Source organism: Tauraco erythrolophus, chromosome 6, assembly GCF_009769465.1.
Source record: "Tauraco erythrolophus isolate bTauEry1 chromosome 6, bTauEry1.pri, whole genome shotgun sequence".
Lineage (NCBI taxonomy): Eukaryota > Metazoa > Chordata > Aves > Musophagiformes > Musophagidae > Tauraco > Tauraco erythrolophus.
This window is the reverse complement of record NC_141470.1, coordinates 9,409,967-9,432,838: the sequence shown is the minus strand read 5'-3', so window position 1 is coordinate 9,432,838 and position 22,872 is coordinate 9,409,967. Positions and strand designations below refer to the sequence as shown.

General features: G+C 40.6%; 1 protein-coding gene across 2 annotated transcripts in view; it reads left to right on the top strand.

Annotated features, from left to right (window-relative positions):
• Positions 1-20,186, top strand: part of TOLLIP (toll interacting protein) — a 35,951-nt gene extending 15,765 nt beyond the window's left edge. The window contains exons 3-7 of one of the 2 annotated variants that reach the window (XM_086612975.1): positions 5,042-5,224; positions 7,259-7,411; positions 8,777-8,867; positions 12,803-12,823; positions 18,538-20,186. In XM_086612975.1, the coding sequence (XP_086469101.1) occupies positions 5,042-5,224; positions 7,259-7,411; positions 8,777-8,867; positions 12,803-12,823; positions 18,538-18,752 (663 nt within the window). In that variant the 3' untranslated portion in view covers positions 18,753-20,186. The remainder of the gene's footprint in view (positions 1-5,041; positions 5,225-7,258; positions 7,412-8,776; positions 8,868-12,802; positions 12,824-18,537) is intronic. The other variant, XM_086612974.1, reaches the window with a different exon arrangement.
• Positions 20,187-22,872: the final 2,686 nt, after the last annotated feature.

Here is a 22,872-nt window from a genome sequence, read left to right as displayed (position 1 = left end):
GGATTGCAGCTGCCATCCAAATGAGAACATTGTTACCTGCTGGGATAAGAGAGCTGGTAGCTTGAAATTAGAGGGCAGGGAAGCTGGGCAGCTGGGATTCCTGTCTAGGGAAGGGGGCATTGACAAGATGATTGGAAGAAAACCGTGAGCCCTCCAGCCTCTGGAGGTGACTTGTCAAGCATGAAGGAAATGTACCCCTTCCAGGATGATATTACATGTCATCCAGGCAAGTGGACCACCATGGACAGTGGTATCCAGTACCTGAGGGATAGCAGTGCTGGAGGGGATTTACAATGATCTGAATAACAAGCAGTTACGCACAGATCCAGATGAAGTCCAGTGCGATCAACCCATGTGGCAGAAACTCCTACAGAGTGCACCAGCACTGCACACCAACTTGGTGGTGGTAATGTCCTGGAGAGAAGGTGAGGAACAAATGGTACTGGACTTGGCTGGTCAACTCTGGCAATACGAAGGAAGTCATTCTTCCTCTCTACCAACTGGAAAAGGTGAAACATAGTCCTCATTTTTAATAAGGGATAAAAGGAAGTCCTGGAAAACCACAAGTCTCACCTCTGTGCCTGGCAAGGTCATGGATCAGATGCTCCCGAAAACTATGCTAAGGCACTTGGGGAAAAAAGGAGGTGATTGGTGACAGCCAACATGGCTTTACTAAGGGAAAATGGTGCCTGACAAATTTGGTGGCCTTCTGTGATGGGGTTACAGCATTGGTGGATAAGGGAAGAGCAACTGATGTCATCTACCTGGACTTGTGTAAAGCAATTGACACTGTCCTGTGTGACATCCTTGTCTCTAAACTGGAGAGACATGGATTTGATGGATGGACCACTCAGTGGATAAGGAATTGGCTGGATGGTCGCATGCAGAGTTACGGTCAACGGCTCGATGTCCAAGTGATGAGTGGTGTTCCTCAGCGGTCGGTAATGGGGCCAGTGCTGTTTAACATCTTTTTTAGCGACATGGACAGTGGGATTGAGTGCCACTCTCAGCAAGTTTGCTGTCAACACCACGCTGTGTGGTGTGGTCAACAAGCTGGAGGGAATGAATACTGTGCAGAAGAACCTTGGCAGGTTGGAGAGGTGGCCCTGTGCGAACCTCATGAAGTTCCACAAGGCCAAGTGCAAGGTCCTGCACACCGGTCAGGGCAATCCCAAGCATACGTACAGGCTGGATGGAGAATGGATTGAGAGCAGCCCTGAGGAGAAGGGCTTGAGGGTGCTGGTTGATGAAGAAGCTCAACATGAGCTGGCAATGTGCTCTGGCAACCCAGAAAGCCAACCGTATCCTGGGCTACATCCAAAGAAGCGTGGCCAGCAGGTCGAGGGAGGTGATTCTGCCCCTCTGCTCTGCTCTCATGAGACCCCACCTGGAATACTGCATTCAGCTCTGGAGTCCCCAACACAAGAAGGACATGGAGCTGTTGGAGTGCGTCCAGAGAAGGCCATGAAGATGATGAGAGGGCTGAAGCACCTCTCCTATCAAGACAGGCTTGAGAGAGTTGGGGTTTTTCAGCCTGGAGAAGAGAACGCTCTGGAGTGATCTTCTAGCAGCCTTCCAGTACCTAAAGGGGGGCCTACAAAAAGCTGGAGAGGGACTTTTATGAGGGCATGTGGTGATAGGACAAGAAGGGATAGTTTTAAACTGAAAGAGGGTAGATTTAAATTAGATCTAGAAAGAAGATTCTTCCCTGTGAGAGTGGTGAGGCACTGGAACAGGTTGCCCAGAGAAGTTGTGGGTGCCCCATCCCTGGAAGTGTTCCAGGCTGGGCTGGATGAGGCTTTGAGCAACCTGGTGTAGTGGAGGGTGTCCCTGCCCATGGCAGGGGGTTTGTAACCTGATGATCTTTAAAGGTCCCTTCCAACCCAAACCATTCTGTGATTTGATGAGCATTGTCATATCCCTAAAAAAGGAACACAAGCCTTTCTAGACGTTGTGGCGTTTTGGAAGGATGCATATTCCAAGTTTCAGCCTAATTGTACACTCTCTCTATCAAGTGACCTGGAAGAACAACAACTTTAAATGAGGCTCTGAGAAACAGCAAGCCTTTCAATAAATTAACCAGGAGATTGTTCATGCAGTGGCCTTTGGGCCCGTCTGGGCAGGACGAGGTGATAAAAATGCTCTACACTGCAGGGGAGAATGGCCTGACCTGGAGCCTCTGGCAGAAAGCACCAGGGGAGGCTTGAGGTCGACCTCTCGGGTTTTGGAGACAGGGATATAGAGGATGCAAGACCTGCTATACTCCAGCTGAAAAGGAGATATTGGCAGCATATGGAGTCCGAGCTGCTTCAGAAGTGGTTGGCACTGAAGCACAGTTCCTTCTGGCACTGCGACTGCCAGTGCTGGGCTGGATGTTCAAAGGGAGGGTCTGCTCTACACATCACACAACTGATGCCACCTGGAGTAAGTGGGTCGCACTGATCTCGCAAACAGCTTGAATAGGAAACCCCAGTCACCCAGGAATCTTGGAGGTGATCACAAACTGGCCAGAAGGCAAAGATTTTGAGATGTTAACAGAGGAGGAGGTGACGCGTGCTGAAGAGCCTCCACTGTGTAATAAACTACCAGATAATGAGAAGTAATATGCCCTGTTCATGGATGCGTCCTGCTGCATTGTAGGAAAACCTTGAAGGTGGAAAGCTGCTGTGTGGAGTCCTTTGTGATGAGTCGCAGAAGCTGCTGAAGGAGAAGGTGAATCAAGTCAGTTTGCAGAGGTGAAAGCCATCCAGCTGGCTTTAGATATTGCTGAGTGAGAAAAGTGGCCAGTGCTCTGTCTCTGCACTGACTCACAGATGGTGGCAAATGCCCTGTGGGGGTGGCTACAGCAGTGGAAGCAGAGCAACTGGCAGTGCAGAAGCAAACCCGTCTGGGCTGCCCCGTTGTGGCAAGATATCGCTGCCTGGGTAGAAAAGCTGGTTGTGAAGGTATGTCACATACCCAAGAGCCAGGCCCCTGAAGAACATCAAAACAACCAGCAGGTAGACCAGGCTGCTAGGACTGAAGTGGCTCAGGTGGATCTGGACTGGCAACATACGGGGCAAAAATGTTTAGCTGGTTGGGCCCATGATACCTCAGGCCATGAAGGAAGGGATGTAACACACAGATGGGCTTGTGATTGAGGGTTGGACCTAACTATGGACACTATTACACAGGTTATCCATGAGTGTGAGACGTGCTGCCATCAAGCAAGACAAGCGTTTAAAACCTTTCTGGCATGGAGGACAATGGTCAAAGTATAAATATGGGGAGGCCGGCAGATTGATTATATCGCACTCCCACAAACTTGCCGAGGCAAGCGCCATGTGCTCACAAGGGCAGAAGCAACAACTGGATGGCTGGAAACACAGCCCATGCCACCGCCTGAAACACTGTCCTGGGCCTTGAGAAGCAAGTCCTATGGTGGCATGGCACCCCAGAAAGAATTGAGTTAGGCAATAGGACTCGTTTGTGCAGCAGCCACATAGACACTTGGGCCAAAGAACACGGCGTTGAGGGGGTGTATCATGTCCCGTGTCGTGCACCATGGGGAAATTGAACAATACAGGGGACTGCTAAAAACCACACTAAGAGCAACGGGTGGTGGAACTTTGAAACACTGAGATACAAACTCAGCAAAAGCCACCTGGCTAGTTAACACTAGAGGATCTGACAGTTGAGCTGGCCCTGCTCGATCAAAACTCCCACATATTGTAAAAGGGGACAGAGTCCCTGTAGTGTGCATGAAGAATATCTTGGGGAAGGCGGTCTGGGTTAGTCCTGCCTCAGGCAAAGGCAAATCCACTCCTGGGATTGCTTTTGCTCAAGGCCCTGGGTGCTCTTGGTGGGTGATGCAGAAGGCTGGAGAAGTCTGATGTGTACCTCAAGGGGATTTGATTTTGGGAGAGAATAGCCAGTGAATTAAATTGTATTACATTAGTTGCTAGATAATCCTGCTGCTGTGTGTCATCATTGCGGGTATCAATGGTATTACTGTAAGAATCACCCAAATTAATGAAGGATGGACTTTGATGAAATGGAGCAAAGTGCAGTGATGATAGAACTAGAACTGGCTTCGGCAGCTGGCGTCCAGCAGCTTCTTCAAGATTAACATCTTCTGCCTGTGCAGCACTGTGGGCGTGGATCATGCCAGATACACCAGTGGAGAGCCGCGGGTGCAGTGTGCAACAACCTAACACCGCACACCATCTCTCCTGCCCTGAAAGACTGTTACGGCAGATGGAGCCCCAATGTCATGGATTAGATGAACTCAATGGATGTGTTGGAGTGATGACTCATAGACTAAGGGAATGATATCTGTGTGTGTGTGTATATATATATAAAAAAAAGGCAGGAAAAGTGGTGATGGTCAGTTGAAAAATGTATGATCTGGGCATGATGTAGATGGTATAGAATAAGAGATGGATAATGTCCTGGGTTCAACTGGGATGGGGTTAACTTTCACGGGAAGGTGGGAGGGGACACAGCTAGGAAAACTGACTCAAACTTGCCAGGGGTATATTCGACACCATATGACGTCATGCTCAGTAGGAGCTTGCCAGGGCAGGGGCACTGCAGATGGAGAGTGGGCTGGGTGTCAGGTTCTGGGTGGTAAGCAATTGTCACTCGTTTTGTATTGTTCTCTTATTTGTGGTGGTGGTGTTGTCCCTTCTGTCTTTGTGCTGTCCTGTTAAACTGTTCTTGTCCCCACCCACGAGTTTTACCTTTTTTCTTCGATTCTCCTCCCATCCCTTCAAGGGGGAAGGAGTGAGCGAGTAGCTGTGTGATGGCTTAGCTGTTGGCCGGGCTAAACCACGGCAGTCTCCTGAACACTTAATGATGTCATTGGCTTATGTTTTAATCTGAATGCTGTTTTTCTTGATTTTTGTTTTTTTCCTTTCTTCTTTCTGTCTACTTCATAATTGAATGTCATCCTTTGTTCAATATTTGATTCTCTTTGTGAACTAATAGTAAATAACTACTTAAGTTGATGTAAATACAACATCAACATCATTAACACTTACAGGCTTTCTTTTCTTTCCAGGCAAAACTGGCAAAGAACTACGGAATGACCCGCATGGATCCGTATTGTCGAATACGGCTGGGGTATGCTGTGTATGAAACTCCAACAGCACATAATGGAGCCAAGAACCCTCGCTGGAACAAAGTTATTCAGTGCACTGTTCCGCCCGGTGTGGACTCTTTTTATCTAGAGATTTTTGATGAGGTCAGAACTGTTATGTATTTCTTCCCCCTGTCCCCATCTCCTGTTTGGACTGAGGTTTGGGAAAAACCTTGCAAAACAGGATTGAGCTACTGTCGTGGTTTTTTTTTTTGGACTGAGGGTCGAGACAAGAACCGAGCGGGAGCACCCACCAAACATGGTCTCGGGCAAAACATGACTCAGGCTTTCTTAATAAAACAAAACAATTTATTAACAGTTACTTAACAGGAGACAAGGGAACGAAACCGGTTACTTGAGAGGAGAAAGAGAAAACAAGGCCCGATCTTAAAACAACACCTCCCCACCCCCTATTTTCCTTTCGTTCCTGGCTCTGTCTTCCCCCCAGCGGCGCAGGGAGACAGGGAATGGGGGAGTACAGGTCAGTTCATCCATGTTGTTCACTGCCGCTCCTTTCTTAAAGGAGGAGGAGTCTTTACACCATTTTTCCCTTGCTTCGGTGGATCCCCTACTCACAAAGAAAAAGTCCCCAAACTTTTCCAAAGTAAGTCCTGCCCGCAGGATTGCAATCCTCCCCATGGATCGCACCAGTTCGGGCTTTACCAGTCTCGGCCTCTTAGGGAGCTGCTGCCACTCGCGTCGGCGTGGGTCGTCCCACGGATTCCAGATGCCTCCACGACCTCGTCGTGCATTCCATGCCCCATTATCAACAGTACCTGGTCGCGCATCCCCTGCTCCACGACCTCTCCTGGGCTCAGGCATCTCTTCCCGACGTGGGTTTCTCCACAGGCCACGAGTGGGTCGCTGCTCCGCCGAGTACACCCTGGCTGCAGGGGGGCCGCCTGCCATCTCACACCGATTTGCAAGGGAAGCCTCAGCTCCAGTACACCTCCTCCTGCTCCATCTTTGCTGACCCGGTCGTTGTGGTTGTCTTCTCTTAGATATCAATCCTCTCTGGGGGAGCTCGGCCCGGCGGGCACCCCGGGAGCGGGGCGCTTACCGAGTCCCCCATGCGGCTCCCCGGCGCCATCTTGAGCACATGGCGCCGGCCCAGGCCCGAGCGGCCGCTCGGCCGGGAGCCGGGAGCGAGGGCAGCGCCCTCCTGCTCTCTCTCTCCTCGCTCCTGAGCAAAAATCCCCCTATCCCGCCCCCTTTGTCCCAACTTAAATAGGGCAATTCGCAGAGGCGCCGCCTTGGCTCAACCTCCCCCGGGGGGGATGGGACTCAGATCTGGTGGCACAGGGAGCAAATCCCCTCCCCTGCCACCAGAACACCCCCCCACACATCAAACTATCACAGCTACCAAAGGCTGTTTCTTAGCTGTGCAATCTGGGAGATAAAAATTTTTCGGAATCCCAGGAGCAGCAATGCATGAGGCTTCATTCTTCCTCGAGAACATCAGAGCTGTTACTTTTCCTTTGGTAGCTGATAAGAGGCATTAGTAGGGATCCCTGCAAAGGAACAGAAGCAAAAATATCTTGAGTGGTGTTTAAGCTCCTCTTTGCTACCAAAATGCCCTGTGGCATTGTGGATTGCTGCCTCTCTTACTATGTGTAGTAAAACTCCACGCTGCAGCAGCTGTGTAGTCGTTACACAAGTGAGGCTTTTGGCTGCTGTTTTGTAGCCTAGTTGATTGGTTGAAGTGTCTGTTTCATTGCTGCAACAGGGTTGGCAGATCAGTACTTGGATCTGCTCCTGAATTACTGGAATTCACAGCCTATCCTTGTGGTGTAAACAGAAGCTGTTTATATTATTTCGTGGCCTCTGATACGATGTCACTAGATTCACACAGGCTATGCTGATATTAGTATGTTGTATTTCTAGAAATGTTCTGCTTCAGGTTTTCAATTTCTTATTACTAAATATCTGCAATCAGTCTATAATTCCACTTAAAGCATCATTCATCCTTGTTGGAAATGTTTGCCAACACTTTAGTAGTTTCAAAAGGAATAACTGAAAAATAAAAGTGGCAGAATGAAATAGCATAAAACTGAAGGAAGTGTTAATCAAGAATAATTTTAAGGTTTTATTTTTTTCCAGGACGATTAGCTTGTTAATATTTTTTAAATTACATTCCAGCGGGCCTTTTCAATGGATGACCGCATCGCTTGGACGCACATTACAATTCCTGAGTCTCTGAAACAAGGAAATGTGGAGGATGAATGGTATAGCCTGAGCGGAAGGCAGGGCGATGACAAGGAAGGAATGATTAATCTGGTTATGTCGTACACGGTAAGCCAGCTTTAGGGTGGGAGGAGGAAGGGGAGAGAGAAGCTTCTTGGGTAGTGGGAGGGAGATACTATAGACTGAAGTAGAAGTAGTTCTGTTGTACCTTACTGCGTGTTGGTGTGTGTTAGCATTCAAAATAATTATACTTAACTTTGGGAGTAGCAGTCAAAAATATTAGATAAGGCGGTAAGTATTTCTTGGTGAGATGGTAAATGGGTATTTATTTATCTGGTCTTACCATTACAAAAATGCAGCTTATTCCTGTGCTAATAGAAGTATAAAAAAGAAATCCTCCGCCAAATAGTCCCTTGTGATTCCTAACTTAATAATAGTAATAATAGCTTTGTGTAATCCAGCAATAACTTATTTCTTTTTCCTTAAATCTTTAGAAATTCATGTCAATTTAAAAGCAAAAATAATGGAAACTCTTCTCTGTCTTATACCTTTCTTGGATAGTTTGAGTGCCCTTTCTGATGACTTTGTTTTTCACTTTGCTCTTGTTCATTTGGTGCTCCTGGTTGTGAACAACTGACTAAGACTGGTCCATTTAGTAGCTTGTGGACTATTTTCTCATCTGCCACGTTTGTCTGAAGTAGCTGTTGGATAGCACGTGTAGCATGTGCAGCCCTGAATGCTTCCTGCTACACTTGTTCGTCATCAAAAGTTCCGAGTTGCTGTTGAGTGCACAACTAGGAACAACCCTGCTGTTTGAAATTCACATTCTGCCTCACATCTGAACAGTTGTTCTCTTGCCCCTAGGAGAAATGGGATCATAATTAACCTTTGAAACTGTCTGCCCATGGATGTGCTGTACATAGAATCTGACCTTTTAATATTTTCCAGGATCAAACTGAACAGGAATTTTGGTAGTAAAGGGGAATGGAGTTAAACTGAGATCTTGTTTAAAATACTGCTTTACCTCAAAAATAATTGATTTGAACTAAAACTTGCTTCTAGGAGCAGTATACTGCTTTTAATAAAATTCAGGTTTGCTTTAAGATTTCGTTTATGATGAATATGTTGTGTATTCAGTTCACAAGAATAAAGCATGAAAGCTGATTAAACCCATATTTTAAAATAATTTACTTCAGTAACAAAATTTCAGTGACAAAATTTATCAAACTGTTGTAAAAGGCTAGTTTGACATGATGTGTTTATATTAATTTACAGGCAAATTTTAATTGTCATTTGGAAGGGTGGTATTTCAGTTAATTTGCCAGACATTTGGTATACTGTAAATTAGCACGTACTATAGTCATATTGTAATGGATTTGCAGTGTGACAATTTGCTTGCAAATACTGTTTTATTTGCTGGCTTAGGTTTTTTCTGTTTCTTGAGTAGTTCTAATCTGTGCTTTTTGTGTCAAGTCTTTGCCAGCTGCCATGATGATGCAACCCCAGCCAGTGGTCCTGATGCCCACTGTGTATCAGCAAGGAGTTGGATATGTGCCTATAGCAGGTATGTTTTCTCTCCTTGAAGACTCTTAAAACTTCCAGATGAAAGGTTTTGCAGAAATAACTGCCAAATTTCTCCTGGTTTTTGGAACATGAAGGAAACTATAAATGGTTTTGTCCTTAACCACTTTTCCCATGATATATTTTTGGGAGAAGAAGATTGAGTGAATTAATTGTATATCTGTTTTCAGTCTTCTACCTTGTTTAAGGTAGCTGCATGAGTTTGATTAAATGGATTAGAATATCAGGTTGGAACAAGTAGCTTGATGGCTTCTCTTTTTGAGCATTTATTTTAGACTTATGTCAGGTCACTGGATACCAAATATCTAGCAGGCTGCACTCTAATATAGCATGTGCTTATTTAAATGGTGGCTGTCCATGCGTTCAGAGTTCAGAAAGTGCACCAAATAACTTGTGCTGTCAGAACTGCAGCTAAAACAGCCTGTAAAGGGATTGACTCTTCCGTGGTCTTTGAAGACACTTTGTTGGAAACTCGCTACACCGCGTGAAGTGTGAGCACAGTGAATGAAAATGTTGGGAAGCTCTGAGGTAGTTCCGTAAATACATCAAGAAGAGCTAAAGCAGGTATTGTCAGTTCTCTTGGTCTGGGCAAAGTAAGTTTTGGACTTGAGTGAAAAGTTGTGTTAACTTAGGTTTTGTAATTGTTCTATCAAAGACAAAAAGTTTAAAGTATGTAAATAAGCTTGAATTTCCCCTTAGATAACTGATAAGTAAAGTTCAGTTGGGGTTTTTTGTGTGTTTCACTTGCCTCTCTTAAAAGCTCCGGTTTGTTGTATGGACATTTATTCAGTAATATATGTACTTTTTAGGGAAAAGAAGGTATAAATTTACATATTTCGAATTTCTTTACATTGAATGATAGAATGCGTGGGATGTAATTGCAGTGCTAAGGGCTGACACAACAGATTTTTTTCTTTATTTTTTTTTTAAAGACTCAATTCCTGATTGAATTTAAAATTTCATTCTCTGTAAAAACAAACCTCCTCAACGGAAGACGAGATATATAACTTAAAGAATCATACCTCCTGTTTCATTTTTATAGAATTAAGGTAGAGCAAAACATGGAACAGTTTGGTTACCTGCTTTCTTGCCTGATGAAAACATGCAGTTTGCTTTGTTTAAAGCACTTTTATCTCTATAGCTTAATTATCAGGATTTACGTCATGCTTGCTTTGCCAATGAACTAGTTTCAACTGTGAGTGAGTCCATTGTGGTAAGCCAGACTGCTCTGTAGCTTCTCTGAGTTTAAATTAGATGCCATAGCTTTTTTGCTTGTAGGCTTGTTGCATCCCTACATACTGAAGCAGTTAGCGAACTTCACGCATAGTTATCTTACATGGTTTAAAAAAACCCTCAATAGCTGGAGTAGTACATGTGTTAATGTAATAGAAGGTGCTATAGAATTTCTTGAACAGATCAAAATGAGAATATTCGTATTGCAAAATTACTGTGCCAGCCAAACAGTAGAAATGAAGAAGAAACTGGTTTCAGGTATAATTGAAACTAGACATTTAACTGAACAGATAAAACTGATACTAGACCTTCAAAGTTGCAAAATAAGTACAGTGGTGTATCTTGATGTTCAGATCTTGGTGTTCTGTAAATTTTATTTTTATCTTGAGAATATCTTCAGTAATACTTATTAAATCTACTTGGACAAGTTAAGAAATAACTAATATTTAGCAAGTGATAGTAGTATCTGACATTTTACCATATAAGAATTTGCCTTTATGTAACAATTTTATTGATCTGTGTGTCGGAGCATTGCCTTTCTGCAAAGATCCAGCATGTTTGTTTTAATACTGCTGTGATAATCTGTATTATAAATTCTTCCTGATTCTATGACTTGTATTTTCAGAACATTGTAAAGTCCCACCCCTTGATGTGAATTTTTCTTTTCTTCTGGGAAAGCTTGAATGTACTTCCTTGACTTGATAAGTGCTGAACTTATTACAAGCCACCATTGACCTATTTTTGATATTTTTGTGGGGTTTTTTTAATATTACTGTGCTTTGTGTCTGCTGTTCTAGAATTTCTCTGGGCACCATCAAAATTTCTCAAAGCACTGAGTTTTAAAGCTTTTGCCTATTCACTAATCAATGACGCACTCATAATGATTAGATGGATGGTTAGGCTTGGGCTTTGACAGTGACTTGACTTCAGAATACTTTTACTGTTTCATACATTTAATTGTATGGCTTAATAATTCAAATTATAAAGAGAAATAGTAGTGCATGTTGGAAGACATGGAGTATTGTTAGAATGTTTTCTATATACTGAACTAGATGCTCCTCCTGGGTTCCATAAACTCTTTCAGAAAGGTATATGCAAACTACTGAGCTTCCCTGCTCAGCTGACTTCATTGAAGATATTCTGGGAAAACTCTGTTGGTATATTTTCTTTGGACCAATGTACAGGGTTTTCTCTCTTTTTGAGACTACTTCAAGAAGGGCAATGGTGTAGGATGTCAGTGCACTCCACAGGAATGTGTTTACCTTCTTCCCATCTTCTTAGTTCAGGTTTTACCTATCCAGTTAAATGAACGTAGTCAATAAGCAAGTTCTGCTTGTTTCCTTCAGAAGAGTGGAAGAGCAGCACTGAATAGTTTATTACATCTGAAATGGAAGAGATTCTGCTGTTGGGAAAGACTGTTAGAATCCAAGTCTTACCTATGATGGTAATACAGTGAGTGAACTAAAATGCTTATCCAGATGATTTAACAGTTATTTGTTAACTGTCCAAAAGAATTGCATTTAAAGAGAGATGGTGTTAAATCAAGTTTAGCTGTGTCATGAAGGCCAAGCTCTTTTTTCTGTAGCAGAAAAGTTCTGTTCAAAACTTAGTATATGTAACTAACCTTCTAATTAAGGTCGAAGCAACTAATTCCTCTCACACTTAGCTCTGTCCTACAAGCTGAGGGAAATAGTAGTGGCAAGCAGTAAGTCACTGTGGTAAACAGATGAAGCTTAAAATGCCAACACAAGTAATGCTCTTTTCCCCACGTTTGATGGTTATAGACCTGTGATGACAGCAGAGATAGCCATAGAATATTCTTGCACTGTGTTAATTAATGTAAAAATAAAAATTCTGACAGTAGCACTAGTGGCTACAAACTGTAGTTGTCATAGATGATGTATCTATGGATTGGGTTTGGGAAAATTTGAACTTGTCAGTCCTGTTGTTTTTCTGAAAGTTGAGTTTATCTACCATGTCCTCTTGATTCTTTTTCTAAACATTGCTTAATTTAGGCTGTAGAATATTGTGGTATACTAGTTGCTTAGAGTCCAAGCTGATCTTCTTGATTGTGTATCAAAGACAGTAAGCTAAAAAAAGTTGGTTCAATAAGCAGACTATATTTCTTATCAGATAAGAATTCATGGGATAAATAGGAAATCTATCTGTACTTAACACCTGTGTAAAAAGTAGGTTAAAAACTCGTGTTTCAGGACCCTGTCAGTGTCCAGAATATAATTTTTCATTGAGGCAAAGTCGTGTGTATATGTACATTGCTCTTTTATGTGTCTGTATTGAGTTTCATGGGTTAGCTTGTGATATTATTGGTATTTGTTCAGAAAACCATGGATTTGTGTTGTCCTTTGTGGGCTATAAAATACAATCCTTGCTGCAAACACCTGGTGACTTACTTATTTTGAAAACATTTCCTCTAATTGTTACTTCTGTGAAAATAGCACGTTTCGGAAACTTGTTCAGAGCACTGTAGCACATTAGTTGGGAGACTGACTCCTAGCAGCTTTTAGGTTTCGATATTAGGTAGTTTAGGTTTTACCCAATTGCCTCAGTTTATCCAACTTGCACCTTTGGGAGCTAAATAATTCATTTCCTTTTAAAAATAGATTAATGTTTCTTTCCCATGTCTTATTCCTTTCCTCTTTCCCCTTCATTTTCACCTATCTTTAGGGCTTGAGTACTTTGCTCTGGGTAAGTTTCCAAGCTCTTTTCTCACTCTCATCCTCATTGACTCAAGAGTCTGCATGAACTCATCCAAAAAGCTTTATTTGTCACAGCAGACTGTATCACAAGGTATTGCCACTTGGATGTCACAATGGAACAATTTAATGCTTCTCCTGGAAATTGTTAAAGCCCCTCTAACCCACTGGAAAGTCTTTAAAGGCATTTGGTGATAATGGTGTTGATGGATAAAACATGACAATATTCTTCTGAAACCGTTGTATGCCAGTGAGCTATTCTAGGGGATAGTACTGGTTTCCTAGAAGAGAAACTTTAATCTTGCAGTTGTTCTGCCTGCCGCAAGGTTTGGGGAGAAGCAGGTAATGTCATGACTTCTTGTCAACTTGACAGTGAAGAACTCGATTGTGCAATGACATTAAGACACCCTGCCAATTGCCTTCTGTTAATCTTCAAATAAGCCTTTTTTCAAAAAGATAACACTTTTTTTTTCATCAGTGTGTCTTTCATGCACATCTGTTTTAGGTCCATGTCAAGTTAAGCATCTGACTAAAACTCAGAAGGCGAATTACGTTACAGGAAATTGATTTTCCTTCAATTTAGGCTTACTCTACTATGACAACTTTGATTTTGTATTGTGCAAAGATATTGTGACATCCTTAACTTTGATAAAAGCATTGGTCTTCAATTAAGTATGTTCAGAAAATTCTAGAATTACTCCTTGTGAGATAAAATGTCGTTTCTTGATGCTCTGAATTTCAGAAAGATGCTGTAAATAAAACTTGATGTGGCTGTCGCAACATATTTGGTTTATTCAGAGCAGTGGAATTGTTGAATTTTTCTGTGGGTCCATATGCTTTACTTTTCTAATAGTTTGCAAAGAAGCAATGTTTAAAAAAATTGAGATGATGGCATGCATGTTTTTGCAGTAATTATTTTTTTTTCCTCTGGAGCAACTGTCATCAAGACCTATTTGTGTATTTTAAAAAAGGTGACACTGATTCCTTCCTTTAGGTGAAAGAGTTTGTGCTGAGAAGGTTCTTGAGTTTACTCTGAAAGGGTCTGTGCACAGGACAGAATAGTGATGCATTAAGAAATTAAACATAGGGTCCTTGACTGAACACAAAATAAAATAAGTATGTAATGCCTTGTGTGCAGTTAGAAAAATTTACCCTGTGAATTCTGCTTTGGTGCTTCCATTGCTGCTTGTAGCAATCGACTTGCTATCGTACGTGTTGTTTCGTGTGGTGGAATGTCACTGCTTTTGCCAGCATGTTTGCCACTGCCTTTTCACTGGAACGGAAAAAAGTGCTCCATTCTCCTGCTTTTTAACGCTTACACAATATCTGAGAGCAACACAGGAATGTGCAATTCCATTGCTAGTGAATTATACTGTGGCTTAGTTTCAGTTTTCACCTGTTGGTGAAATGATATGCGTAATATGTAAAGCAGCTTTTTACTGAACATTGATAGTTTTGAGGTTTATTATAACTTTCTCTAATGACTGCAAATATATATAGATGTATATTTGCTAAATTTTAGTGCATAGTTCTTTAAGTTTATGCTTAAGTCTTACGATTTTGTAAATCAGAAATCATGGTTGCTTTTAGTCTGAGTGTGGAACAAAGCAAAAAAAACCAAGATTCTCTTTAAATTGGTATTTGTATAGCTTGAATGCTGAGTTTCATGAAAAGTAAGCATTCATCATGGAGGTGTGTATTAAAAATCACTGAGATAGAAACTTCCATTTGTATACAGTGTAGTCGTAGACTGCATAAACTAATTCTAGAACTGTAAGAGCTGAGAAAATTGATTTTGAAAATACTATCAAGAAATTTCTTGTCTCTAAAATTGAGTATTTAGATTGAAAATACCTCTTGAATACTGCCTGTGCAGATGTCTGACTTCATAATTATCTTGTTCTGATGAATGCAGTAAGAAAAACTGTGTGATCTTGATTTTTTTTTTTTTTTTTTTTTTGACCCTGACAAGACACTGAAACTTTATTGGTAGGCTGTCAGATGCTGTGGTAGTCGACGCGAGCCTCGTGTTTCATTTGTATTTATATTTTAAACTGTTCTCTCGTATGGACAGTTCCTACGCAACTTAGGCTGATAGTTGGATAATCTTAGGGTGCTGATGACTTACTGAAGAACATTAGGAAGCTTGTGTTAGGAGTAAAACATGATTTCTATTGCTTTGTTCTTTCAGATACTTTGCAACTTTATGTTTTGAGGCTGTACATCTTTTTTCACTTCTTGCAAATGCCTAGATTGTTTGTAGGAAGCATGAGGAATGAGTTGAGGCTTGTTGAAGCTATAGAAGAGGCAGTCTGAAACGCTGCTGGATACGATTGTTGGATAAAGTGTTTTTGTAGTGTTGGTGAGGACTGCACAGTGGTTTGTCTCCAGGGTGCACACATGGTTTGATTTGCCATATGTTCAAACATACTGCCAGACAGAATTCCAGGAACATGATCCAAACGTCACAAGAAGCTCTAGAGCTGAAGTTTAGGTTGTTGTGGAAGAGGTGATAGATAGCCTTGGTAGTGGTGTGATGCAGATGGCTGGACAGAGACATAGTTCCAGTGTGTAGGTATACATTTATGGTGAGAGAGACATTTCTTTAGTTGCCAGCAGGAACCTTTTCGAACAGATGCAGCCTGTACATTAGACTTAAAGCATTTGCCTGGTTTGCCTCTAGTAAAACTTTAGATGACTACAGGGGGAATTTTAAAATCAAAATTGGAGAACACCGGTAAGTATGGAGGTCTTTACAATTCAGTAATGCATCCCTTCAGACAGGACAGAAGTCCGAGTTGAGGAACGAAATAGCGAAGAGTACATTAGGTAAAATGACGGTTGCAATGCATACAGTCAAACTGTATTTGACTACAGTAACTTGTCAGCCAGAGCTGATGTAAGTTAAGATGGGTTTAGCTGATCCGGCCTTCAGTGTGAATTTCAACAGAGCATTGTTAAAGCTAGTAGAAAAAAGATAATCCCTGGGATGCAAAAATATTTGAACAAGCTAAAGTGAGCATAGACATTTCTGATTAAATAGTTACAGGTTGAAGAGGCAAGGTAAGTGCTGAAATTGCTCTTTGCCTTTTTTTAAGGAGATATGAAGTCTGAATAGAAGTAGTAGAATACAGTTGCAATATGTTTGATCACTTAAGTACTTTGGTCATTATGCTAAGAGAGATGAGGCTGCAAAGAGGCGCACTTGAAAATGAGGTTGTAGACCTGCTTTATATTGTTCTATATGTTGTATAGAAAGAAAGCTAAATGGATGAACTAAAAACTACATAAAAAAAGTTGTTAGCTGCTCAAAGTAAATATGCCAATTTTTTTTTAAAAAAAAAACACTCCTGGAGAATCTTAAAAAAATCTCTGCAGTAAAACAGTAAGGTAGATTTCTACCAAAACCTGATAGGTCTGCCCAAATGAGGGGATGTGAGAGAGTTACATTATGTATTAAATCTAAACTGGTAATAAGGTTGGATCATGAAGCCTTCAAAGATCAAATGTGTAAGAAGTTGATAACTATTTTAAAGAAGCAGAAAACCTAGAATCATTTAGGTGATTAAGTGACTGTAAAGATATAAATATGTAAGGGAGTACAAAAAAACCCCAGCTGGAATATGAGACCATAACAGGGGGAGGAATAAAGTGTTTCCTTTTGTCCTTCTTAGAAAGGAATACTTTTTATGGAGAAGGAGCCTCAGATTATGATTTCAGAGTTTAGCACTAATTGTTAAGATGATCAGTGAGAAAATGCAAGTAAGATAACACTTACTCCTAGTCTTGTATGTTGGAATTTTTTTACCAAATGCAGTGTGTAACCTATTGCTTAATTAGTCTTGCTTTCAGAGGACTGGAGGTTAGCAAACTGAAATTTTTTTAAAAACAATTCTGAAGTAACTGTTTTTCCTGTTGCATAAACTGATTAAAACTGATGGAGATTAGAATGAGCTGATTTAAAACAAATAACTAACTAAAGTAAAGTTAGCTAACTAAGGTAAAGTTTAGGAGGAGGTGACAGTTACGTAGGGAAAGCTCATACCTTAGAAATTACAGGTGTGTTAGTATGTGGGTAAGAATACTGTGATCTACGTGTAATACCTCCTCAGCTGCCTTTTTAAAGTGGTTTTCACTAAGGACTCTTCCTGTCATATAATATTCTCATACAACAACGGTCCTCTTGTGGTTTAAAGCTATTTTGAAAAGCTGATGAACGGATAAAATAAGTGATGAGTCATCTCCTAACAGAGGGAAGCCTTTGGTGGGGTGCATCATAATTTTATAAAAACTAATCAAGGGAGGGAGACTAATAGACAATTTGTCAAAACAAAAATTCTTAACAGTTTTCTAAGTCTTATCTGACTGCAGCAAGTTGCAGAAGGATCTAATTATAGTAAATGGGAAATAAAATCACATAGTAAGGCTGATGTGAAAGTGTTGTGTTTAAAGAAAAATCTTAACTAATACATATTTGGTGATGGTGTCTTGATCATTACTACATACAAAGATCTTTGAATTCCTGTGGACTATTCTATGAAAATACGAAGTGAATATTATTTGAAACAGTGGATAAAATGCTTGAAAGCAAATAGAGAACAAATACAAAAACTTTATTGTGCTGCTGTATGTAGCGGTGCCGTGTTTGCATCTAGATGCAGGTAGTTCTCCTTGCCCTACTTCAGAAACAATACAGCAGAACTGGAAAAGTGGCACACAAAGGTGTGGGACTAAGATAATCAGGAGTCGGGAGCTACTCAGAGAAGCAGCAAAATATGCCATTTCCAGAAGTGACAACAAAAGACTCATACTATACCTGGTTTCAGTTTTATGAAAAAAATGGTCGTGAAACCAAGCAGTAGATCTAAGCTTGATTATTGGAAGCTGTTAAGTGCTAAAAAGGGACTTTTGTCTAGTAATTTCTTTTAACAGGAATTAGAAAACTCATTTTCTAAAACTTTATAAACTGACAATTCTTTGATTTTACAGAGACATACAAGAAGTTAATTACAAATATGAGATGAATTTTGTTCTCTGGCAGAGGGACAGGGAGAAGCAGTGTGTACTCCTATAGGCATAAGAGAAATGGTTCTTTTGCCATTTTGTGACTGGAGACTGAACTGAACAGAACTTTAACGAGGCAAAAACATTTGCTTAAAATTTGCCTATTAGCGTGGTCCAGTCTCCTAGTAGACCTCAGTATTTTGCTTCCTTTGAATGCAATGGAGATTGCATTCATTGAATTTCTAAATATCAGTTACGTGTATTGCTGATGTAAACCCATCTTTTCATCACAACATAATACACCAGGAACTAAAATATGATGGGAGCAGGAGGAAGAAAACAACTGCACCTTTCTGTGGTGGGCTTAGTGTTTGGTTAATGATTTGTCTGTAAACCTGGTTAATGCAAGTTGTACGTAATTTTGAGCTGTACCTGTTGCCATACTATAGTTTACCACTTCTGGAACATAACTTGGGCAGACAACCCCTTCCAGAAAAATGTATTCTGATTGCAACAGTCTAGGAATAATCTCTGCACTCTATTTTTTTTTTTTTTTCCTGGACTACATGTTAAAAAAATAATAAAATGCTGAAGTTGGTGGGTTGGGGTGAGTCATGAGCCGCTTCTTGTCTTTAAAATCAGTGATTTTTACTTTTTTCCACTCATGTATGTTTTGGTCTTTCTCCTGTGTTTTGCCTGCAGGGATGCCTGCAGTCTGTAATCCAGGCATGGTACCAGTGGCAATACCACCTCCTGCGGTCAACCCTCAGCACCTGTGTAATGAAGAGGACCTGAAATCTATCCAGGACATGTTTCCCAACATGGACAAGGAAGTAATACGCTCAGTGCTAGAAGCTCAGAGGGGGAACAAGGATGCAGCTATCAACTCCTTGCTTCAGATGGCTGAAGAATCATAGATCCCCACTTCCTGCATAGTCCCTGTCCTCGATGCCACTTATTTTTACTTGCCAAGCCAGGGATTTAGCTAGAGGAAGAATTTCCCAGCAGCTTTCTGTTAGTGCATCCTGTGTGAAAGATTATACCCCTTTTCTCCTTGGACACTTGGATCTTTTTCACTTTCTTTGTCGATCTGTACATACTCAGTTTAGCTCATGTCCTACAATAGAGCGTTGAAGCATCTTTACTCTCAGCTATGCCCTGTGTGGCTGTATTCCGATGGGTGGGGAGTAATGCTGCTTTTTTTTTTTCTTTCTCTCTCCTTTTTCATAAACTTGTTCTTACGAAGTAACTCTATGCAGTACAGGATTTACTACTGTTTGTGAGATTGAAAAAAGGTGTTTTCCAGAGAGGGTTTGCTTTTTAAACATAACTGGTTTGTTAAACTATTTTAGTTTCACCAAGCAGCCTATTTCTGCCAGAAATTAAAAGAAAGACCCTTTCCTTGTCCTGTGGTGTTTAGTTATTGCTGTGATACATTAAACTGTGTCTGATTGAAGACTATTAATTTATTAAGCTAAAATTTCTTAGATTGCACTGTTGATATTTGTAATGAGCATCTTCTATTCAGTCTAGTCGTTGGGCACCAAAGCAATATGTTATCTGACGTGCATTTGGGGCTTTATCCTCCCATATAGTGTTGTTCTGTATCTGGAAAATCTTAACAGGTAACTTCTAACTCGTACAGTATCTATTGCTGTAGCAAAGAACACGACTGAGCCCTAGTGTACTCCCAGAGTTAATTGCACTCCAGCTGCTACTTCTGCATTTCTATGGCTTTTTCAAAGGATAAGTGCAGAATGAAAGATTTTTATGCCTGGTAAATTAACGAAGCCGTAAACAATTATTTAAGGTGTTATCTTATATTAAAAAAAGCAGAAATCTATGATCTGGTTGTAAGGCTTCTTTCTTTACATCTATATTTCAGCAAAATTATCGCTTTATATTAGTGGAAAAACTTTTGGATTATATTCTGTAATCTGAAGTGAGAAGTACAAAAAGTAGCTTCAAAATCTTCGAATGGCATTATGAGTTGCTCAGTGACCTGATAGACTTGCTGTAGTTAAATTGTTACTATTTGATGCAGATGAAAATAAATTCTTTGTGAGAGAAAATTTAACATATCCGAGTTATAGTCTGATCCTCAGAGGAGGTTGGAGATTGCTTGTATTTATTGTTAGTGTTATTTTTCCAGATAACAGTTCATTTTGGAGCTGCAGAATCTTACAGTAGACACCAGTTAAACTTCTGCGGTGTCTGTTTTGTAGGTGGTGAAGTAATGCACTTTAAATAGTATGCACCAGTTAATTTTTCCAGTGATGTGCAATGTTGCTGTTTTATCTTTTTAATGTTTGATTTCAAATATTTTCTACAATAGCCATAGACCTTTGTATTTTCAAGAGTTGGAATGAATGTACACTTGAAATCTAGGCTCTTGGGTGATTCATGAGAACATTAAAGCCAGGTTTGGAACAGGGAAAAAGGACCCCTATTCTCTTCTTCCTCGTACTTTGTTTCATGGCCCACGCTTCAAGTATTTTCCTTTCTATCTGCTGAAAAGCTGATTTTTAATTCCACACCCACCCACCCCCCCACCCCACCCCCCATTCAAGAAGCCTTTAGGTAGCACTGGCAGTAGAGCATGTATATTTATTTTTTTATGATTAAAAGTGATACTGAAACTTTTAAAATACAGCACCAAAAATCATCCCAGTTTTTGACCTTCTTAAGCTGTCTTTTCATAATATATGATTTGAATTTTTGTTATGAGTCCCTTATCATATTAAATTTACTATTGAAAGCTTAAGTGTCTTTATGTAGTTTCCAGTTGGCTTTTCGATAATGAGATTCAAGGCTACAGATTCTGTGTGCTTTAGTTGTAGAGTCACCACATTTTTATTTTCTAAAATAAAGCGGGTGTTCTTCAAGAAACTGGTCTTGCTGCTTCCCTACAATCATGGTAAATTTTGTGATTGTATAGGTGTAGAGGCATTTGGTCTTTATAGCGCCATGATTTGTGACATTGTCACCCAAAAGGATAAATCTTGGTAAGGATTTAATGCTTAGGTATCTCCAGGAAGAGTCCCTTGCTCTAACTTTTACACAGATGGCATGAATTGCTAGGGATGGAACAATTCAGGGAAAATGTATATATTTAAATTTTTATATTAAAACGTTGGGATCCATAATGCAGCTTTTTATAAAAGCAAGCGATCGTGGTTCAACTTAACGGCTGGTAAATTGTACTGCATCCTATTAAACCTCAATTTCAAGCACAGAATAAACACCTTTCAATCCTAACCACCAGAGGGGGAAGTGCGAACGTTAGGTTAGCCAGGTTTCTTTAGAAACTGGGCCCTGGGCCTCTGAGGGAGGCTCCTGTTCTTCAGGTTGCTTGGTTTGTTCTAGGCAAGTGTGATGCAAAACAGAGTAGATGTACGAGTTCAAGACGAGATATATATATATATATAGGAGCAGTATGCCAGTAGGTGGATTTCAGCATGTTTCACTGTACTTAAATATCATTCTGGGAATTTTTTGTCTTGATTTAATTAAGCATTATAGCTGAAACTCTTATGTTAAGATGTGTTTGCTACTTTATCTTGTTGAAAAGAACAAAACACTGATCGTAAGCCTGCTCAGCTTTTCAGCATACATATCCTCTCAGTCAAACTGTTCATTGTCAGGTTTGAATTGGAGAGAGATCAAAAAAGGCAGGGAGTTTTTAGTTATTCTAGGGTCTGTGAAATTAAGGTGTTGGAACTGAAAGTCTGTGTCATGATTTTAAAACAAGCAAATGGTCACTCATTATGATTGTAGCTTTTGACAAGACGCTAATGGGATAATGCTGTGTTTGATGCTGCTCTTCTGCTCACCAGCTTCAGGCAGCTTGGAGCCAAAGCCAGCTGTGTAAGACTGGCGTCTGCTAGAAGTTGGCGCTCTTAGTACTAGCTTGAGTCCTGCCAAGAGCCTAAACTTACTACAGGTAGGAACATTTTTTTGTCTAGCTAGATCCTTGCTACTTTCTTCTCTGCTGCTCTTTGCATCTGCTGATGGTACTGAATGTTTTTCCCCTTACAAATGTTCTTGATTGTTTGGTTGATATGTAATGCCATGCAGAGGATGTTTTTTGCTGTAATAATTTTGAAGACATTGTTTCTCTGTATTGAGGCCCAGTGTCCGTATGTGTTTCTTGCACTCTAAAGTACATTAACTTTTTCATTCTAATTTAATAAATGTATCCTCTAAATGAAAGTGTATTCTGTCTCTGTTGGAGAGCACCGCAATTCGAATCTTTGTCTATAGACTGACCTAGAATTCAAGTATCAGTTACTGTCTTTTATTCAGTCTCGCACATTAATTAACAAGTTACACTGGTTCTTAAAGCGATCAAGTGGTGGGACTAGTACAGTAAAAGCTCAGAAGGTATTTTAAGCATTCATTTCTAGGTAGGTGCCTTTTTCTAACTCTTCTAGTTGCTACTTTCTCAAGATAATGTTACAGCATTGCAGGTCTAGAGGACAGAACGAGGCAGTAGTGAGCTTGCATTTTTTGAAGGACAACGTTGGAGAGTGAGGGAGGAGTGAAGAGCAGTGTGTGGGTGTGGAGGAAAAGCTCTGGTGTGTGAAGGGATTGAGAACTCTAGATGAGTGGTGTCTAAGTGAAGAGTTATGAAATAGACCTTGTTATGTGCTATTTTAGCTACAATAAGAGCTGGCTTTATCTGCTAATACCTAATAAATGGGTTTTAGAGGTTTGGCTTACATAGCATCTCTTTTTATGTCTGTGATTGACTGCAAAGCTCTCTGAGGTCCTCTAGTTTAACAGCATTGCTATGCTTAGTCATCACTGATCAACTGCTAGTCTGTGTTATCAAGCTAAGATTTTAGGATTTAGTGTCCAGTCCATAGGGTGTTTTTTATCTGGAGTTAATTTTTTTAACAAATGATAGTCGAGGAAAAATGATAGTAGGAAAAATGAAAACCCATATTGACAGTATTCTCTGCTGCGGTGTTAAGTCATGGCCTGCTGAATACTTCGGCTTTCTCTCCTAGATTTTCAGGAAGCTCGTTTAGAAAC